This window comes from Suillus subaureus (genome assembly GCF_016647635.1).
Source record: "Suillus subaureus strain MN1 chromosome Unknown BJ212scaffold_330, whole genome shotgun sequence".
NCBI classification, from domain to species: Eukaryota; Fungi; Basidiomycota; class Agaricomycetes; order Boletales; family Suillaceae; genus Suillus; species Suillus subaureus.
This window is the reverse complement of record NW_024538886.1, coordinates 1-19,420: the sequence shown is the minus strand read 5'-3', so window position 1 is coordinate 19,420 and position 19,420 is coordinate 1. Positions and strand designations below refer to the sequence as shown.

General features: G+C 46.7%; 2 protein-coding genes across 2 annotated transcripts; one reads left to right on the top strand and one right to left on the bottom strand.

The window, feature by feature from the left end:
- Positions 1–12,185: 12,185 nt before the first annotated feature.
- Positions 12,186–13,993, bottom strand: BJ212DRAFT_1411019 (uncharacterized protein). Its single transcript, XM_041337486.1, has 5 exons — positions 13,660–13,993; positions 13,326–13,610; positions 13,234–13,271; positions 12,860–13,181; positions 12,186–12,807 (listed from the first exon to the last, which is right to left on the bottom strand). Exons 1-5 carry the CDS (start codon positions 13,954–13,956, stop codon positions 12,547–12,549), a joined length of 1,203 nt encoding a protein of 400 aa, XP_041185206.1. The 5' UTR covers positions 13,957–13,993; the 3' UTR covers positions 12,186–12,546.
- Positions 13,994–14,078: 85 nt separating this feature from the next.
- Positions 14,079–15,526, top strand: BJ212DRAFT_1411017 (uncharacterized protein). The gene is made up of 5 exons (XM_041337485.1): positions 14,079–14,450; positions 14,500–14,626; positions 14,678–14,744; positions 14,797–14,967; positions 15,020–15,526. Exons 1-5 carry the CDS (start codon positions 14,218–14,220, stop codon positions 15,364–15,366), a joined length of 945 nt encoding a protein of 314 aa, XP_041185205.1. The 5' UTR covers positions 14,079–14,217; the 3' UTR covers positions 15,367–15,526.
- The last annotated feature ends 3,894 nt before the right edge of the window (positions 15,527–19,420 follow it).

The window sequence follows — 19,420 nt, the reverse complement described above, 5'->3', positions numbered from 1 at the left end:
ACGCAGCGTGGTAGAAGAGCAGCTGCCACATGAATGACTCTGACAAATACAAAGACAAGGACGGAAAGAAATGGGGTTTGGGCGCAAGGGGGAAGGAGGATGGCGTAAAGGGCGCGGGGAAGGAAGAGGAGCTCGGCATGCACAGACTTTTACCTTGTGGTGTTCCTGGAATTCATTGTGTCCGAGTCTATCATGCGCCATCTTGGTGGAGGGGATGCCCAAAACTGAGATGACATCCAAGCCCTTGTAGCAGCGCTACGAGCTCATGTTGCATCTACATTCGAAACTACGCGCAACACAAAAATCTACCAAAAAGGTACGCGCACTTATTACGTAAGACGTAACAGACAGACTTGTTTGTCTTCATTTGTCCCACTATACTTTGCTCACTGTCTCGGGAAATTCATTGGTGTAGCAATTATGCAGGACGGCAGAGCACCAGGTTTGCCCATTAGCTTTTCGTATTATACAGAGACTGACTGGCTACGACTTCCAGAATCAGGAATCGGGCGCCTGCCGCTATCCAGGTTTGTTTCATTGACATATGTGTCTGCATTTGTTGACCCTCCATATTTACATCCATAGATCACCGCAGAGCAACTTCTGCGAGAGGCGCGTTGTTCAAACTCCCAGCTTGCAGCATTTATAATTTTATGTCCTTTAGGCTCAAGAGCGTCAAGAATCCACCTTCCGCGCTCCCAAACAACGTGTTGAGGATTTGAAGAACTCCACGAGTACCGCGGCCGCAAGCGTAAGGAGTTTGAAGAACGAGTTAGAAGGACAAGAGGTAGCATGTGAGTGTGGCATTCGGCCTTGGTGGTGCTCCCGCTGAATATTGTATCAGCAAAGAATGGACTCAGTATGCAAACTGGGAGGTACGTGGTTTCAAATCTTTGGTTGATATCACAGTCTGATACACTTTGTATCAGGCCAGCCAAAATGAGTTTGACCGATCTCGTTCTATCTTTGAACGCGCTTTGGACGTGGACCCTCGAAGCGTTCAGCTATGGCTCAGTTATACTGAAATGGAGCTCAAGTCCCGAAATGTCCAACACGCACGCAATCTATTCGATCGCGCTGTGACTCTATTGCCTCGAGTAGACCAGCTCTGGTACAAGTACGTTTACTTGGAGGAGCTTCTGCAAAATGTCCCTGGTGCCCGACAAGTCTTTGAGCGGTGGATGCAATGGGAACCAGATGACAAAGCTTGGCAAGCATACATAAAAATGGAGGAGCGGTATGACGAATCGGACAGGGCCAGTGTTATATATGAGCGATGGATAGCTGTCAGGCCGGATCCGAGAGTGTGGGTGAAGTGGGCAAAGTTTGAAGAAGAGCGAGGGAAGTTGGACAAGGCAAGAGAGGTATTCCAAACCGCTCTCCAGTTCTTTGGGGACGAGGAAGAGCAGGTAGAAAAAGCTCAAGCAGTTTTCAATGCTTTTGCTAAGATGGAAACTCGGTTGAAAGAGTACGAGCGTGCTCGAGTGATATACAAGGTACGTCGTCACGCGCATACTCTGCTAGGGCCGTTTCACAGTCTAAATAATAGTTCGCACTATCACGCCTTCCGCGATCAAAATCAGCGAATTTGTACGCAGCTTATACCAAATTCGAGAAGCAGCACGGCACACGGTCCATTGTAGAATCTACTGTGCTTGGTAAGCGAAGAATCCAATATGAAGACGAAGTTTCACAAGACGGACGAAATTACGACATCTGGTTTGACTATGTTCGGCTGGAAGAAGGTGCCCTACGAACTTTGCGAGAAGAAGGGGGCACCAAGGAAGAGGAGGATGCAGCCATGGAGCGCGTGCGAGACGTTTACGAGCGCGCTGTTGCACATGTACCTCCTGGACAAGAAAAGCGTCATTGGAGACGGTATATCTTCCTTTGGCTTGAGTATGCTCTGTTCGAGGAGATCGAAACCAAGGTATTTTCATTTCCGTATACATCACTTTTCACTCTGACATTATTCTACAGGATTATGACCGTGCACGCCAAGTATATCGTACCGTTCTGAACCTTGTGCCGCACAAGCAGTTTACTTTCGCAAAACTGTGGATCATGGCTGCAAAGTTTGAAATTAGACAGTTGGATTTAATGGCAGCGCGCAAAATGCTCGGGACCGCCATTGGCATGTGTCCGAAGGAGTCTCTACTCAAGGGTTATATTCAACTCGAGATGGATGTACGTTCTTCACTTTCTCGGCTCCACGATATATTAATATCATGTTTAGCTGCGAGAATTTGACCGCGTGCGGACATTGTACGAAAAGTATCTTGAGGTATGCCGTGAAGGTCTCTTTCTTTCCTCGGCAGTGGTGAAACATCTTCCGCAGTACGATCCTACCAACTCAGCGGCGTGGATCAAATACGCTGAACTCGAGACGGCTCTTGAGGACTTCACCCGTGCAGAGGCGATCTTTGAACTCGGAGTATCTCAAGCATCACTATCGATGCCCGAAATCCTTTGGAAGGCATATATCGACTTCGAAGTCGATGAGCAGGGTGATCGGGAGAAGACGAGATCACTTTACGAGCGCCTGGTGGTTCTCAGCGGGCACCACAAGGTGTGGATATCCTATGCCGAGTTCGAAGGGTCAAGTATTCCATTGCCCAGAGCTATGCGAGAAGAAGAGGAGGACGAGGATTCCGAACCTCGTGTTGTCGCTGGTGATCACGAACTAGCACGACAAGTCTTTGAACGTGGTTACAAAGACTTGAAGGTCAAAGGCCTAAAAGCCGAGGTTTGAGCAGCATTTTTATGATTGAGTTGGAGCTGAACCGCTTTCATCACAGAGGGCTGCTTTACTTGAGTCATGGAAAGCGTTCGAACAGGAACATGGCAGCGAGAGCGATATAGCCAAGGTGGAAGGCATGATGCCTATCATTGGTAGGAAGCAACACGTCGACAAAGAGACAGGCCAAGTAGTGGAAGGTCAGCGATCTACCCCGTATATAGCACAGCTTCCTGACTACTCTGACACAGATTGGGAACTTGTATTTGCCGATGACGAACGAGAAGCCAACCCAAGATCTTTCAAGTTCTTGCAGATGGCTCATGCCTGGAAACATTCACAGGCCAAGAAATCTGGAGGGACTGGTATTCTTTCTGGTTTCACTCCTGCGACGGCGAATGCGTCTGAATCCACTCAGAATGATGGTGTACGAATGGAAGACCGTAGGGAGCAGGACGATTCACATAGCGATGTCGCTAGCTCTGACGGCGAATAATGGCTGAGCAGGTACCTGCTGGAACTTTATGTATTCTTTAATTTCTGAATGCATTTGCTTGTTGAGACTCTAGCTTGTAAGCTTGTGGACACGGCACGGTGGAGGTAAATAATGGTGCGTATGCTTTGATACTTGCCTTCGCGGAGTTCAAAGTGGAGGGGTTCCCGTCTTCGTGTTAGATATCTCTCTTGGAAAATTCAGGTGAGTGGCGCAACATGCTGTCTGTGCACAAAAGTAATTGACAAAAGGATAAGACGGTTAAACCCCGTATTTCAAAACACCGTCTTATGTGGGTCCACCAACCCACGAGGAGCTGTGCATATGTACAGATATGGCGTTGCACTGCCAAAGCGTGCCCAGCACAATAGCCCCAATCTGGTATATCAGCGGTGAAAAAATAATCCGAAAATGCCCTCCAGAGGCAACCAATACGAATCTTGTTGTTGTGGGTCCAAGGAAAATTCTTTGACTGACACGCGCAAGTCGGGCATCCTATACTCTGTTATCGAAATAACGTGGTCAGCTAGACGGAGTTAACTTGTGACAGCAGTGCTCATTGACTCGAGGCTGCGCATAGACGATCGGATAGATGGCGCTTCTTCCATCCCACGATGTCCTTTTGCACACGTGTCTGCCTGATAATTTTGTCCTTCGAGCAATTGAGGAATACTTGCGCATTGTGGCACACACTTCCAGGGAAAGATATTGCTGTGGTCGTGATTTTTATTGGACAGTGCTTGACTGTTGATCCCCGTGAATGGCCCACTCCCCCGGAACTCTATGGCTTAAAGGTGTATGAGAATGTGGCGGGGTTCAATACCTTGACTTCTGGGGCCTCGTTGTTGGTGGCTTCCTCGCCCAGCTCTTGCCTCTTTTTTTTGGAGATCTATGATCATGGGCACTGGGTAACACTCAACAGGTCAGAATGATCTTTGAATCGCGCGCAATATCCGAATATATGGCATTGCAACGGACCTCCTCCCAGCCTCATCCAGCCTCCCGGATATTACTATCGGCTCAAGAAATATCTCTCGATCATTCAATGTAAAACGCTGTTTTGGTAAAACATAAAAATAAATTATCGTGACCCATGTGTATTACAGATGCTAACAAGAGAATTGTCCAAGATACACCACTATTTTTCGGAAACATTATGCTCCAAGACATTGTTCGACGGCCTCCTTACACACCACATCAATCCTCCACGCGCTCTCCTAAGAATCTCAGTCATACAAATTACCATGCAGTGTAGCCCATATATGATGAACTGGAGGCTGATCAGGACGCCAGCGATAAAACACATGACCAACACAGCAGTGGGCCAAGCAGACCATGCAACTGAAAGCAGAAAGGCCATTAAGGCGCATGCTGACACAAACATGCATACAGCAGGAAGACGCGACGATATGCAAAAGAACAGATATTTGCCGTATACGTCACGAGCAAATTTCTAAGCGGCTTTGAGCATTGTATCCCGATATGCGTAACCGAGAATTACCTGAAATTTTTTGGCGTTTGCTCCACTGTACACCAAGAGGAACCAACCATCGATTGCAATACCGATGCCTGAAGCAACACTCCCCAGAGCTATTGAGCTTCGGGCGAAAGTGTTGACGGAGAATAACGAGCTGGACGAAAAGCCGAACACAGCCGCGTCAAGCCTAGGAAAGCAGATCAAAAATGCGGAAATCATCTTTTATGATGCACATACCCGGCAAGAGCGACCAGCTACAGATAATCCAGGCTAGATGAGAGTAAGTGGAACAATAATGACATCACGCACCGATGCACCGACAAAATACCATTCGGATGTGAGTTTTTCCAAGATACGCTCGTACTCAGAGTCATTGCGAGCCTCTCGAAGTTCAGCATAAGACGAGAAAGAGTCGACAAGGGCATCAATAAATGTCAACGAATTGTCCACAGATATCTGCTCTGTGTAACTGGGTAGAAGGGAAGGCGCAAGGGGAACAACATCGACCATAGTACTCGAGTCGGCATTGTCTGTAAATGCATAGCTGTCATAGATGTCGTTAATGCGTTTGACGTGCTCGTCGAGTGGACGGTCATCATCTATGTCCGAGGTATATCCTCGACGGATGCGTATGCCGGATAATTCAGGTAGGACTGGAGGAGTTATAGCGCGACTAGAACAAGAAAAGTTACTTGTCCTATCTGATTCTGATTCAAACCTCGGTGAAGAGCGCCCAAGTGCTGAGATTACAGTTGTCAGCCATTAAACACCACTGATAAGACCGCTCTTACACTTAATGACATCGTCATACTGGTCATCTGACGTTAATGAATCTTGTAACACATGGAGTCCCGCCTGAGTCTCAGGAACTTGAAGCATAGTAACGAGGGAAACTGAAACTGTTCTTCCTCGAGCCAACCTATGCATAGAGGGCTGAACCACAGGCCTCAACGGTATTTTGAAAGCTGGAATACGTCAAGCACAGCATAATGGCAATTCAAAACACTTACGATTTGCAGTATCCCTTAACTTAGATAGAGCCTGGAGCGACAAGGAAGTCTTTGCAACTAGATACCGCTTCTTGCGTTTCTTCTTGCTCGGCGCCTGGTAATACACATCGATGTCCACTCGGAATGGCCGTCTGCACCTCGCCTGGTCAAATATATCAGTGAGCGGAAGGAAACTGTAATAGTAAAAAGATGACAAACATTATAAAACGTTCCCTGAGGTTCGGGTTTTGTCCGTCACATCCTAGGTTCACTTCATAATGCTGGTGCTGGTCTACCACCACAGAAACAATTGGTCTCCAAGACTTTTCAGGACGCAAAGGCTGATACCCTTGGGCACGAATAACTGTGATTGCATACATAGTAAGTCGAGCAAGTTTTCCGAACTGTTTATAGATGGTGTATACGTGCCGGTGATTATCCAAGGTCTTAGTTCGAAGTAACGTGTTGCTAGTGAGTAACTTCGACTCTTCTATTAATATTCAACCGATATGCGCACCGTGACTCTGATTCGCACATTGCATGTACAACCTGGGAAAGTGACTGGTGGTCGGATGAAAGTGTGAGATAAGGATGAGTGGCAGTGCTAAACGCTTTGACTTAACTTGCGCTTTCTAAACAAAATATTTTTCAAAATAATAATATAAGTCGTGTGATAGCCAGCGCCTTACTATATAAAGGCTTCCCAGAACTGCCTGGTCGAACTGTTGAAGACGTGGGTGATCATTCTTCTTGTATAATCATGATGCGGGTCGGAAAATACATGCACCAAGCCAAGCACCTGGTCCATATTTTCAGCCTGCGTACGACCATCTTGCTTCGTGGGTCAATCAGACACCTTGCTGAGGACCCGAGACCCTTGTGAGTTGTGGGATAAATCGGAAATACAATACATACTATATCAGATTTGCAAAAATGGAAGATGGGGATCAACTCCATCAATCAATTATGATACGGTCAGACAATGCGGGTCCTGGCAGGCGCCCTTGAACAAGGCCTCATCGATACAACCATGACATGATGGCTATGTAGCCTTGTGATCGCACTGAAGCGGCACGAAGTACTGCACCGCTCGTTAGGGGTCTTCAGCACGACCCCCCATGTTCAACTCCGCGAGTTACGCGTCATGGTATGTATTTCAAATAAATATTTGTCCCAAACTATTAGTTCTACTCCGCGAGGGCGGTAAGCTCTATAAACCCAGCATGATGCATGATGCGTGAGCATTAATATTGATGGTATGCGCAACGGCGGAGGACCTTAACTGCGAACCTGCAGCTCATGACAACGGTTCAATAGGCTCGAAAAGGCGGCATAATATTAGTGTATATAATTGTATGACGGTGTTGACTTTGTTGAGCATTGCAAAATATTTGTGGGCGCATGTTTTTCCCACTGACTTGACTCGTACCAGAATCACGACAGATCCCGATCTTCAGTCTCCTTGTTCTGTCCATGATTTATTGTTCTCGATGTCGCGAGGGGAACTCGAGGCCAAACGCTAGCCTTACTGGTGTTTGTGTCAGGTCTCGCAGGGGTAGAAATACCAGGCGAATTAGAAGTATGTGTTAGATCCCCATCAACATACTCCACAGATTCACCACATCACTAGATTCTATCAGAGCTGCATCATGGTTTCCTTTTGGAAGAACTTTTATCCTTCGCGCGAGCAGGTCCTCGCCGATATAGAGAGCGTCCTGGAAGCTATTCTTACACTCTGCACTGCCAACTTGGACTCGCTAACCCAGGAGGAACGATCATCTTTCATGGATGAATACTCCAGGTACCGTGCATGCATCATGTCGTATTATATACTACATTTTAATAGCTGCTAGTCTTGCAGATGCTCGTGTTCAGTTGAACAAGGGCAAACCTAATAGCACACTGACCAGAGCACTCGACGAGTGTGAGAAGTTGAAATTGAGGATAGAGGTTTGTTTTTTCTAATCTCTGAGCAAAAACTATTTTAATAGCAGTTTACAGAGAGCGTGTAGTAAACACCAAGAAGACAAAATAAGAAGAGGGACAGTGCCTCCAGCTGCTATAGGTAGGCGCTATCTAGGGTTGCTGTCGCTCAAAACTGAGTGCCACAAATCAGCCACCCCTGAATCTCGCAAATCGTCTATTGCATTGATCGATCCCGACCCATCCTATAGGACCCCATCATTGGAAGTTTCCATTCCAGCTCAGTCCAATATTGCAGTCTCTTCCGTCCATGAAACAACCTCGAGCACTTCCGCAGGTACGTGCACCACATTTTGACCTTCATGCTAAATAATGACGCCATAAAAATTAGTATCCACAGGGGGAAGTCTACATGCACCGCCCACCGACACAGACTGCATGATATTCGGCCCAGACTCGTCTGTTGGGTCACCCACATTCAACATTGACTCCCAGGAGGCAACTGGAGCAAGTAAGCTACATGTTTTTGGGCGCGCTAATCCGGAATACTGATCTGTCCTTTAGCTGTTATATTACCTGGTGACAGACCATCTCTCGGGCTCCCAGCACAGAGACTGCCGCCCGCAGGCGCTCGCCAGTCGCAGACAGCTCACACCGTGAAGCGTGAGCGTGTTATGTATTTCGCCCCTGGCACGGTAACGGGCAGCCCGACCTTCAACATCCGGTCTCTGCGTGCTTCTGGCACCAGTAAGTTCACTCCTGATTGCAATTGTCTGTTATGAGCTCGGCATTGACCGAATTTATTCAGTCGAACAAGTCGTTTCTCAACGCTCAGAAGTGTTGACTGAATGATTCAGTTGAATAAGTTGTTTTTAATACTCACAAGCCTTGCGCTTGGCAATGTGAGCATGGAGAGTATTATACGAATATATATAGTGCTGTGCATGTATTAGCGACCCGTGTTGTACATGTAGATTAGTCTGCAGTCAGACCATAATAGGATGAAGAGAAATCGTTCCTTGTACCTAGTAGCGGATCTATGAGGTATCGCATTTTTAGGAGTACAAAGTACGTCAAGCGACATACATAGCCAAAAAAAAAGCTGGTTCAAGATTACGAATGCGTATGACTAAAGTTACGTAGTGAGAAGAGGCATAGCAGGGAGATATGGCGATAAAAATCGGAGACAGCGAAGCTAATGAAAGGCATCGTGAAAAGGCCGCCCAGCAATCCATTCCTCCTTCATAACTGCCCTGGAGCGTAATTTCCATGCGCTAAATGCTTGATATATTGTTGCGCAGGATCATTCTGCAACATTTCCGAAGTCAGAGGTTCCATAAAACCCAGGCCGCGATAAGCTTATCATTCGTCATAACAGTACCGCCAGGAGTGAATGGACCTTCAAGTAATTGTTGTTGCGGAGCAACGCCCAGATACCACACGTCAGTCGGAAATGGGTTACAAGGTTCATCAGACAACCGAAACTCTGGGACGCTCCTGTATCACCCTCCCGAAATCGGAAATTCTAGGGGAGCACTCTCCGAAGGTTGATGGTGTTGAGATATTCCGAAGTCGATAAAAAGGCATCGCGGATGGCAATCCGTACGTGAACGATGTTTCACCCGATGTTTCATGTCCAAATGTCTAGAGGGTAAGCATGGATGATGTGCCAGTGGATGTGGGTACATCGAAGTTCTTGGGATCCATCATGAATATGTTCAAATCCATGAAGTCACTAGAAAAACACGAATCGACAGCGAGGTAAGAAGATAATTGCATACCGATGGGCTATGTGGTGCTTATGCATGAAAATATTGCAAGTTCTATATGTTGGAAACTAATAATCCACATCACGGACAACTTGACAAGTGAATAAGTACCGATTAACAGTCTACCAGCTGGTTACATAAGACGTCCTATAAAACCGATACATTATTCAATTCAAATAATTGTAAACATGGAGTCCGATTTGTGTCCACTTCTACTCCGCGAGGGCTGTATAAACCCAGTGTGTCGAATTTTGACAATTGAATACAGGCCCTACATATGATGAGGGCTCGCGACTCATAATAATGGTTTTATATATTATATTTGAAAGTTTCAAACACATGCGCTTAGCAGTCCACGTTGTAACCCTGTAACGTGTGGGGGCGAATTTTTAATTTATGGGCGTGTGGCGACACCTTCCCGGAACCGCCTGCATCACCGTGACTCAGTCCTTCAACCTTCTTCCAGCGGCTGTGTTATTGTTCAATGCTCTTCAATCGTCGCGAGGGAAACTCAAGGCCAAACACTCTTCTAGCTGGCGTTCCTGGCGAGGCTTGAGTTGTATACTGAGTCCTTTGGCTACCGATTCTAGCATAAATACGCTATGCTAAATGATACCAACGGCCCCGCATGGTTCGGTTCAGCATGTTTCGGTCACTTCTTAGGTTCCCCACCAAGTCCCGTGGTCATGAAGACGCAGAGAAGGAACTCGTTGAAGTCATGGACCTTTTCTCCGAATATCCATTATACCTAGCAGAGGCTGACAAGACTGAGTTCACGAATGAACATGACAGGCATGTCCTTTATGTCGAGTTATTTTTCTTTATCGCTGATATCATCTACAGACTTCAGCATGAAATTCGGTTGTATAAAACCGGGGAACCTACAGCAAAACGGAGAAATGTAGATATAATATTGGGTGACTGCAGAGCCCTCAAATGCAAAGTCAAGGTTACGACCCTGCTTCTCTTTCTTTGCAGATCTGTGCTGATATTAAATTGTAGAGGACGATTGATGATAGTAGGGTAGCTTATGTGAGAGGAGAAGTTTCAGTACTCACAGGTGTAGGTGGACCTGGAGGCCACCAGAAGTCGAACCCACCACCTGCCAGAGATGCATTAGAGACAAAATCTAGCCACCCAGATCAACCACCGAACGTCAAGACCGTAGCGTCGCTTCCTACAACACCAGCAGGCACGTTGCCCACTGATAAGACTCGTTTCAAACCTCAGTCAGGTGTCCCTTCGGTTAACCCTCGTTCTAACCTCCCTCAAAGTGAGCGACCTTGCGATCCAAAAGTTAAATTCTGAAACATTTTTAACCAGGCCAACATATTCCTGTATACGCTAACTTGAAGCAGGCAATTTCCCAAGTAACGTCAGGAATCTCGTGTGAAGTGGACTCGATGGTCATGGTGGGCACCACTGCGAAGTGTCCCACTCTGAATATCGACTCCCCAGGTTGCACCGGTGCTAGTACGATTTCTGATCATTGCTTTTTGACGGCACTGACAACATCAACCACAGAAATCCTCTCGCACGGGCCCCAGGTTGCTCAGCAGGTACCTCAGCAGATACCTCAGCCCGCTCGCCCTCGCCGAGCTGTTGGTAGGCGTGCACAACACCAACCCCGTAACTTCATGCAAGGAAATTATTCGAGCAATAGTTCTATGATACTCTGCAGTTCCAATGTGACGGGCGCTACGTTGAATATCAACGCCACGAACTCCTCTGGAGCTGGTAAGTACTTTTTGTCTAACCAAATTTCAAATCAGCTGAAAAATACGTTGCATAAACGGCAGTATTTCATCATGATAACCATCCCAAGATAGTTCGATAGAGAAGAAGGATGGAGATGATCAATCCTTAGTATGGGGAGCACCAAAGACCTGGTCCGGATGCATCATATGTTCAACCGTTATTATCCAGATAGTTATCTCAGCCTTAATTCGGGCAATGACAATGTTGGAATCTTCACAATTGGCCTTTGTTGTCGCAGAAAATTGATGGCTCGTTCTGTATTGTAAAATTGCTCGATGATTCCGGCCCGTATGCCATAAATCGATGTAATTTAGCGTCAAAAAAGTCTTATCGTGAATGCGGCCGTAGACTTTCGGAAGTCCACCTTTAGCCAACCATTGGTAAAAAAAAACCGACGCTGGTAATCGCACAATAGTCAAAATTACGTGCTTTGATGTACTAGAACTGGAAGGTGTGTTATATACCCGTACAAATCAAGCGTCACGAAAGGATAAGATTGCCCCCCGTTCCCATGTGATGGCATCGACCATCCGTGACATCGTGTTGTCAATTTCATTGTTCTCCATAATGTATGGAAGGTTCTTGCGCGAAGGAACATTCCCAGTTGTACTGGCGAATTCGATATCAGTGTTTTTGGTATGGTGTTTGTCAACTATCTTTTGTGTGGTAATTACCACTATCAGCAACGAGTAGTAACGCCATTTGCAAAGGTTTGTAGATCATGAGTAAACTGGTGACAGGCGATTCAGATTCATGCTACCGTGCTTACCCATTACGCGAGGCAGCGTCGCCGACATGGGAACGGGACCTGGTGCGGGCTCTGATGTGTTATATATAAAGTTTTAAAACAAAGTCGTCGCTGTCAGAACTCTTGTACACCGATCGTGAATCATTACTTACTGCGTGGGTCTTGGCCATAATTAAAGCAGGGTCCTATTTTCTTGTAATGTGAAGCTGTACATCCGATGCGTCATTGAGCGCGAGTACCTCGGACACCTTTTCATACGGGCCAATAAGGACAAGAGCTCACAGCCTCCGAGACATTGTTACGGGTGATTTCTGGTTGGTCATTTTTAATCCATCGTTGAATTGGACGAACTAGCCATGCAGTTAACGCGACCCCCCTTCATTCCAAACTCCGCGAGGAGCGGTATTCGGCGATCGTTCTCTCAAAATGATGTCGATCTCAGCTCTCTCTCCGCGCTGGAGGTAAAAAAAAAGTACTGATACATCCTCAGTATCCACTGGTGAAGCAACGACAGAAGGGTACATGACAAGTACATATTTTAGTTCAGCTTGTGGATTGACCCTAGTACGCACTACCATCGAAAATCTGTCAAGTTGCGGCTCGTTGTCAACCAACATCATAGATTTGCAAATTCAGTGCAGAAGGTATGTGATCATTCCCCAAAGCGAGGTACGGCTGGTGCACGCTTGACAATGAAACCTATCCGTCGCCTCCAATGGGTAGCACTGCGATACAGAGTTTCGAAGATATCTTCGTCTCTCGCAATGACACGAGACCGTAATTTCCATGAGCTGAGCTGCTGTCGCATTAAGTCAAAACGCTCGGCTACCACGTTCATCGTAGGTCTCGCATTGGGATCATTCTGAACCATGTCATCTACGAGGGGTTTCAAAAAGTCAAAACCTTTTTTTGTCTTGATCATGGTGATAAGCAATCAACCGAAGGAGTTTCGTGCAAACACCTACGTCCATAAATTCCTCTTTGATGACGTTCCCGAGATAGTAGACATCGGTGGGGAATGGGTTCACGGGGACATCTGTATTGTTTTGAAATTCTGGTACCGATTTATCCCCACCAAAAATCGGGTACTCCAAGGGACTGGCCTCGCGAGGATCGTATTGACGTGATAAGCCAAAGTCGATGAAGTAGTATTTCGGCGGTCGCTGAGTGCGAGTATAATGCCTTACATGGCCACTGAAGTTACGCTTCATGTGAGGATCAACAGGGTGATAGGGCTCAGCATGGAGGTCTTTGGCGTCCATCATTATGTTCATCCACATGCAATCACTGGCTGTTGGTAAGTAGAGAACGCATAAAACAACAGCTCTAAACCACTCACCGATGTGCCACATGGTTATTGTGCATGAAGAGGAGACCCTACGATACTTCGCTGAGACGATGTAGGCATTTGCTGATGACAGTTGTACCTACTTCAAATAGTTGTCTAAAGCACTCCATCACCTCACCAAATGTGTCGAATGGCGGCCGAGCGAAAGGAAGCAGCAGCGGCATAACAATTAATTGTCTATCTTCGTCGTTCGGTGGTAATAACACCTCAAGAAAAGGAACACAATGGTTTTTGGGATGCGACGCAAGTTGCTCTGACATGAAGTATTGCCCGATCTCTACCTCATGAGGGTGTCGCGACCTCTTCACGATTTTGAGTGAGACGTATAAACCGTCGGATACACGCGTTGCGTCCATGACCTGGCCGAACTATGCATTGGTCAGCCAACAAATGGTGAAGTACCTAAACATCTCTCACTCGCAAAGAACGTCCATCTTCACAAGCAAATGGATTGCGCTCGGTACCCTCCCAAGATGGCACCCAATCCGGTGCATACCGAGAACGAAGTAAGTACCCTTGATTCTTTAACCATAGATATTGTTGACACCACCAGGTTTCATTTACAGACAAAGCTCCTGGACGATCGTGATCTTGTCCAAAAAGTTCGAGTTCCTTGCGAGCCCTGCGTCTCTGATTTTCTGCAGCCTCTTCGGTCCTGAGCTCAGCCTTCGTCTTTGTAGTGCTCTCGCCCTTCGGCAAGGAAAGTGCCTTCATGGGAAGATGTTAAAACAGAGTGCATGAGGCAGTGAATGAATCGCTTCAGCATAAACAAGTGTACACAAGGACCCATTCAAGTTCGATATGGCAAGTACATAAATAAAAATCATAGTTCCAGTCGACCCCCTAGTTACTAGTATGCTAGATATTTCACATATTCAAGTAATTGACTATTCCCTTGTTGGATTTCCACGACATCTCTGCTCATACATAAGACCTTCTATAGGCCATGGTCTTTGATTCTATTTCTCGCCAACGATGTCCTCCGAGCAAGAGCGCCAAACTATTCTCATTCCCATGAACCTTGGCTCCCCTTCTCAATATGATCGATCGATGTTCCCTCTGATGAAAATGAAACGCAGTGACAACCTAGATCAAGTGGATATAGTTCTTGAAGCTACATTGGATGAATTATTTAAGATACGTGACATGGCAGGGAATTTGACGGAGTTGGAAACGATCTTTGCGAATGCTAAGAAGGAATATGATAGGTATGCTTCATGTGTCATACTATTGGCAAGTTACTGAACAGCGTTGAAGGTTACAGTCGGGGAGAAAAGAGCTGGAAAACAAAAATACAACCTTCCAGCCTTGGAAATTGATCTCGAGATATCGTTCCCTTCGACTACTCGCAGCAGCAGCCAATGATTTATATAGGCAAACCAGGGTATGATTGTGCTACCTTAATTGTTCGCAGCATACCCTAATAATTGGCTAGAGCTCATCTGAAGAGCTGAGGAGGCGGCTACTTTCCGCAAACAGACAAGATGTTCAACCAGTCGAGTGTCTGTCCAAACTCATGCCTCTCGATGTACATAACTCACGAGCTGACTGCAGATGACGACGTACCATCTGACGCTCGCATCAGCGCCATCGCAGTTCCACTGGAATCGCCACTAGATGAATCCACGGCTAGGTCGTTCACTGACGCGGTCGATTTCATCGCTTCTCAGATTAGTCTCCTTCCTGACGGCAATCCTTTTGGAGATGATCAACAAGTGGAAGAATGTAAGACTCGGATCATATATCCCGATAGCCCTTGTGCTGATGTCTTTGCTAGGTGCAGATACTGAATACCATACAGCTTTTGATTCTGGAACCCCCGGTAGCGAGGCCGCATCATCAGCCGGCTCTCGTTTCTCTGGAGCATCCTCGGGGCAGAGATCTGGCAATAATTACTTCATCTTCAATAACAGCTACGTTGCCTCGAGATCAGCTATTCAATCGCCGACTCTTAATCGCGGCGGGTCGCATAATCAAGGATCATGTTTGTGCTTTCAACCTGATCATGCCATAACGTTATTCATCACACACATTAGCTCCTCGCCATTGACACCATCAATTATTGAATATTTGCTTGTATACATGTCTCGAATCAGGATTGAAAAAAAAATATCATGGCTTTGACTTGCAGTGGTTTTCGTTGGGGATACACTAGACTTTCCGTGATACGGCGCATACAATGTTCGTAAGATTCCGATGACGTCGAATAGTAGTCAACGAATACTGTGCGCTCAAGTCTCAATGATAATGTTTACCACCAAATCTGCTTTTGACGTTCCGCGACATTCACAATCTCTCCGCGTTACCTCGCTTATTAAGGTTCCCTCCAAACTAAATTTGTCAGGAACCCGTAGACAGGGGCTTGTGAAGACTGGAAGTTGTGTAGCAACGGCCCTCCGGGCATTCCAGCACCCTTCCAGGATTTGCGCTATATGGTGGGTCAAATTTTTTATATCTCCGTTCTTCACTCTTCCTTGTTTGTCATTGTCGCGCTCCCACATGCAGTCCACGATATTGCTTCCTCTCTCATACAATTCAAGGTCATAGCTCGATAGCAATGTTTGCTTCGGCAAACAATCGTTTCGCAGCAAATGCAGGGGAAACTTGCGAGGATGGATACTCCTAAGGTCGCGCGTAGCGACGTTATGAGTACAAACGCGCCTCTGCGTTGAACGTCCGCGCTCATTTCATGTTGCCATTACTTAATAATGACCAACTTCTCTTCGAACGTGCGAACAGGCGGAAAATCTACATCCTCACAAACAGAAGGAGAATAAACACGCGAATGATAATTCGACGCATAGCGCTATCCATCTTGAGTAAGGCTCTGCAAACATTGAGTGTCATCCATATGCGAACACTTGACTCGCTGAGCGTCGCTGCATTGACCGCAATGATCGATGGCGAAAGGGGCTGGTAAGATGACGCGAGAGAAATCATGCCTGGTGGCCCTCAAATGTTTGAAAACGAGCAGTTTCGGTGCACAATCAGAGTTACAGATGAGTATACGCGCAACAGATCTCGTACACAATATTTGCGATCGGCCGATTTGACACAGCCCGCGCAACTCCTATGTATTATTCCCGAGTGAAAGTCGAGAAATGATCAATGAGATGTCCGAGACTAGGACACGTAACTGGTAACAACCCAAGTGGTTTTGGTCTATCCGGCGTATCGTAAGCATCACATGTTATCTAGCTTGTCGAGGAGTTGGCACTTACTGAATACCATATCTCATCAACGTTGGAGTTGTCGAGAAGTTTAGACTGACATCGAGCTGACAATAGTTGTCTCCTCTGTGTGGTAGGTACAGCCTTACTCACGACATTTGCGTGCACTGTTTCACTGCGTTGGTTATTGTGATCGTCAATTAGTTTGTACCCCCGTGCCACACCGTAGCGGACTGAAATATGGACGCAAGGAAACTCGTGTCTGCACATTGTTGATCTAGTGCGATCTAAAATATGAGAATATAAGCGGACTGATTCACCATAGGGAGCGTTTCGCATTGACATGCGGGAGTTGAATCCTCGATAACTATGAATACAGCAGTCTACTAGCCATCTCAAATCCAAGGAACGTCGCCCCATTCGCAAATGGTGAACTAATGAGCAATGAGTTTGTGAAACATTTCTGAGAAATCAGATACGTACCGAATCAAAGTGGGCCCCAGACCACGTGTAAATGCGCCAATTCCCTCAGTTCTCCAAACTTTCCGCACACAATCCCGTGCCGAAGCATATTTTTGCCCAGTAGAAGGAGTAAATCCGTCAGTCTGCATTCTAGATTTGATCATGTCTATAGGGTATATCACCGCCCAAAGCTGTCGCAGAATTAGCTCGATGCACACGCGAACATGCACTGGGCAGAGGGGATAGGACTTACAGCGTAGCCAGCTGCTGCCCCGTACAAAACGGAGTTCATAGGGTTAATCTGGTCCCGTCGTATACCCTTCTGGGTCATTTCGCGTTGTACAAGCTTTTCGTATGCCAAGAAGTAGACGCCGTAGCCTGTCGCTTCACGTAGAAAGGTGACAGCCTGTCCTTTGAACAGTCCGGGAATGCCATGTTGTGAGACAATTTGTCTCATTGCGTTAAATGGACCTTTGTATATTGGATTCGTGTTTGACTGCGTCTGCAGACCTAAAGAAGAGGTTAAAAGCCAGATACTAGTCATACACGTAACACAGGGGACTCACGAATGCGAATGTGTTCCACTGGACCGGAAACTACACCATTAGCAAGCCCTGCCCCTACTCCAGCAATGACCAGCTGCCCCCCACTAAGCATCTTTCCTTCTTCTCCTCCTTCACCTCTAGCTAGGTTTTGAGCCGTAAATATCCGTTTTGCATACTCGAGTACTCCAAATTGTATTGATACGCAGACACCAATTCCCAGCAATGGTGTTAATGTGCCCTAACAGAATGTGAGAAAGAATAGCGTAGAGCGATAAGAACATTACCTTATAGAATGCCAGAGGCCCTTCATTTTTCAAGATACCGCCAGCGCAATGCAGCATGCCACTGTAAGTGCCCTTCGCCGAAGTTTGCATGCGCTGAGGGAGAGTCATAATGGGTATGCAAGTATCCTTGCTCGTATTTTATAGCCACTCTCACCACTTTCACGATGTCGAAGGGTTGTCCAACAAGGACCTAGTACGCGAGTTGAGTCAATACGTAGCACTGAGCCTATTTCATACATACCTGAGCTATTCCTCCAGCCGTTCCAGCCGCAAGGTCCTTGATCGTGTTCGACATTTGCCACTGGCTATTCCTGAGGGAAAATTAACCTCAAGTGCGAGTTTGAAATGTTGGAACCTTGAGATAACCAGCTGGCAGGCAGTGATAGTTGTACAAATCGCGGAGTTTGACACAAAAGAGTAATTGCCGACTACTAGCGCGGACGTAACCTAACTTACTAGCCAGCTCATTGCCACGAATATGATACGTTGAGATACAACATAACAAGTGTGATACTTGGTTCCACCAGGTCAATAAGATGGATGGTTGGCTACGTTGATGATGAATCGATGAAGTTCAGTATATAACTACTTGCTCCGGTCTGCACCCGATCATAATCAAGACTATACTTATAACCTTCTATTAAGAATCTCATCCCAGTACCCAGTACTCAGTACTCATGACTGAACCTAGATCCAACGAAACTGACACGACAGCGAACTCGACTATTAAGCATATTGGAGATGAGGAGGTAGATGAATGGGTTGAAGAGGATGAAAATTATGATGACGATGACTACGATGACGGAGAAGAGGAAGCGGAGGAAATTGCGCGTCGGTTGAAAGAACAACTATGGGCAGATATTAGCAAGGCACAGGCAGACCGCGTAAACATCACTACAACGGCGTCAACTCCTAGTGCACCACTACATGATGGTGTCCGTCTGCGGTTCCTTCTCCAGTCCCAATCACACAACCACCTTCCCATCATCTACGTTGTCCAAGAAGGAAGAGGCCGCCTTGAAGACAATGGGGAACGTGCTGAACATTGGGAAAGGATCCTCTGGTTCACTCAACTCTAGCGTCTGCAGTCGTTCCTGGTGCAGGCAACAGCGTTCTGGAATACTCAGTCACACAGTTGCCGCTGGGACAATTTCCAAAGACCTCGCAAAATCACTCAGCATGACCCTTGTATCTTTGGCTCGCTCCGACACTCTTTTTGCCGCAATGCGTCATTCCAATGCGCCCGCACTACAGACAAAGGCAAGAGGAAACGCGACGAGACCGAAGAAGAACGGCAGAGGAATGAACCACGAGCTTTCAAACGGCCAACTTTTGCATATGGTATTTACAGAGCCAGATACGATGCAGTTCGCGCGGTTTCAGAAACTCTAGCCTCCCATCCACCTTCCAAGGGCCCGCCAGATCCGTCGATCATATCCTCAATTCAGCTACAATTACACCAAATATTTCTTTTTGCGGTCACCTCTTCTGCGAGAGGAGGGCCTGAACAAACGCCTTACAGGAAATCAGTGGACTCATTCAGGTGGTTGGAGTCCTGAGTGGTAGTCCCATTGGTCCCACCGCTGTCCCACCGCATGCCCATATTCAACCCCCTGACGTATCGATGTATCCTCCCCGCCCATGGATACCGCCGGGAACTGGCCCTCACCCTGTCCCTTTAGCGACATTGGTACCGCAGTATACCCCTGCCTAGTGC

What these genes read in the sequence shown, in the direction of transcription:
- BJ212DRAFT_1411019 (XM_041337486.1), bottom strand. Translation starts at nt 13,956, where the DNA reads ATGAAGGCACTTTCCTTGCCGAAGGGCGAGAGCACTACAAAGACGAAG. An exon ending in AATAACCATGTGGCACATCG is followed by an intron (nt 13,182 to 13,233) that starts GTGAGTGGTTTA and finishes ACCAACAGCCAG; the next exon opens with TGATTGCATGTGGATGAACA. An exon ending in TCAAAGAGGAATTTATGGAC is followed by an intron (nt 12,808 to 12,859) that starts GTAGGTGTTTGC and finishes ACCATGATCAAG; the next exon opens with ACAAAAAAAGGTTTTGACTT.
- BJ212DRAFT_1411017 (XM_041337485.1), top strand. Translation starts at nt 14,218, where the DNA reads ATGTCCTCCGAGCAAGAGCGCCAAACTATTCTCATTCCCATGAACCTT. An exon ending in GCTAAGAAGGAATATGATAG is followed by an intron (nt 14,451 to 14,499) that starts GTATGCTTCATG and finishes ACAGCGTTGAAG; the next exon opens with GTTACAGTCGGGGAGAAAAG. An exon ending in AGATGTTCAACCAGTCGAGT is followed by an intron (nt 14,745 to 14,796) that starts GTCTGTCCAAAC and finishes AGCTGACTGCAG; the next exon opens with ATGACGACGTACCATCTGAC.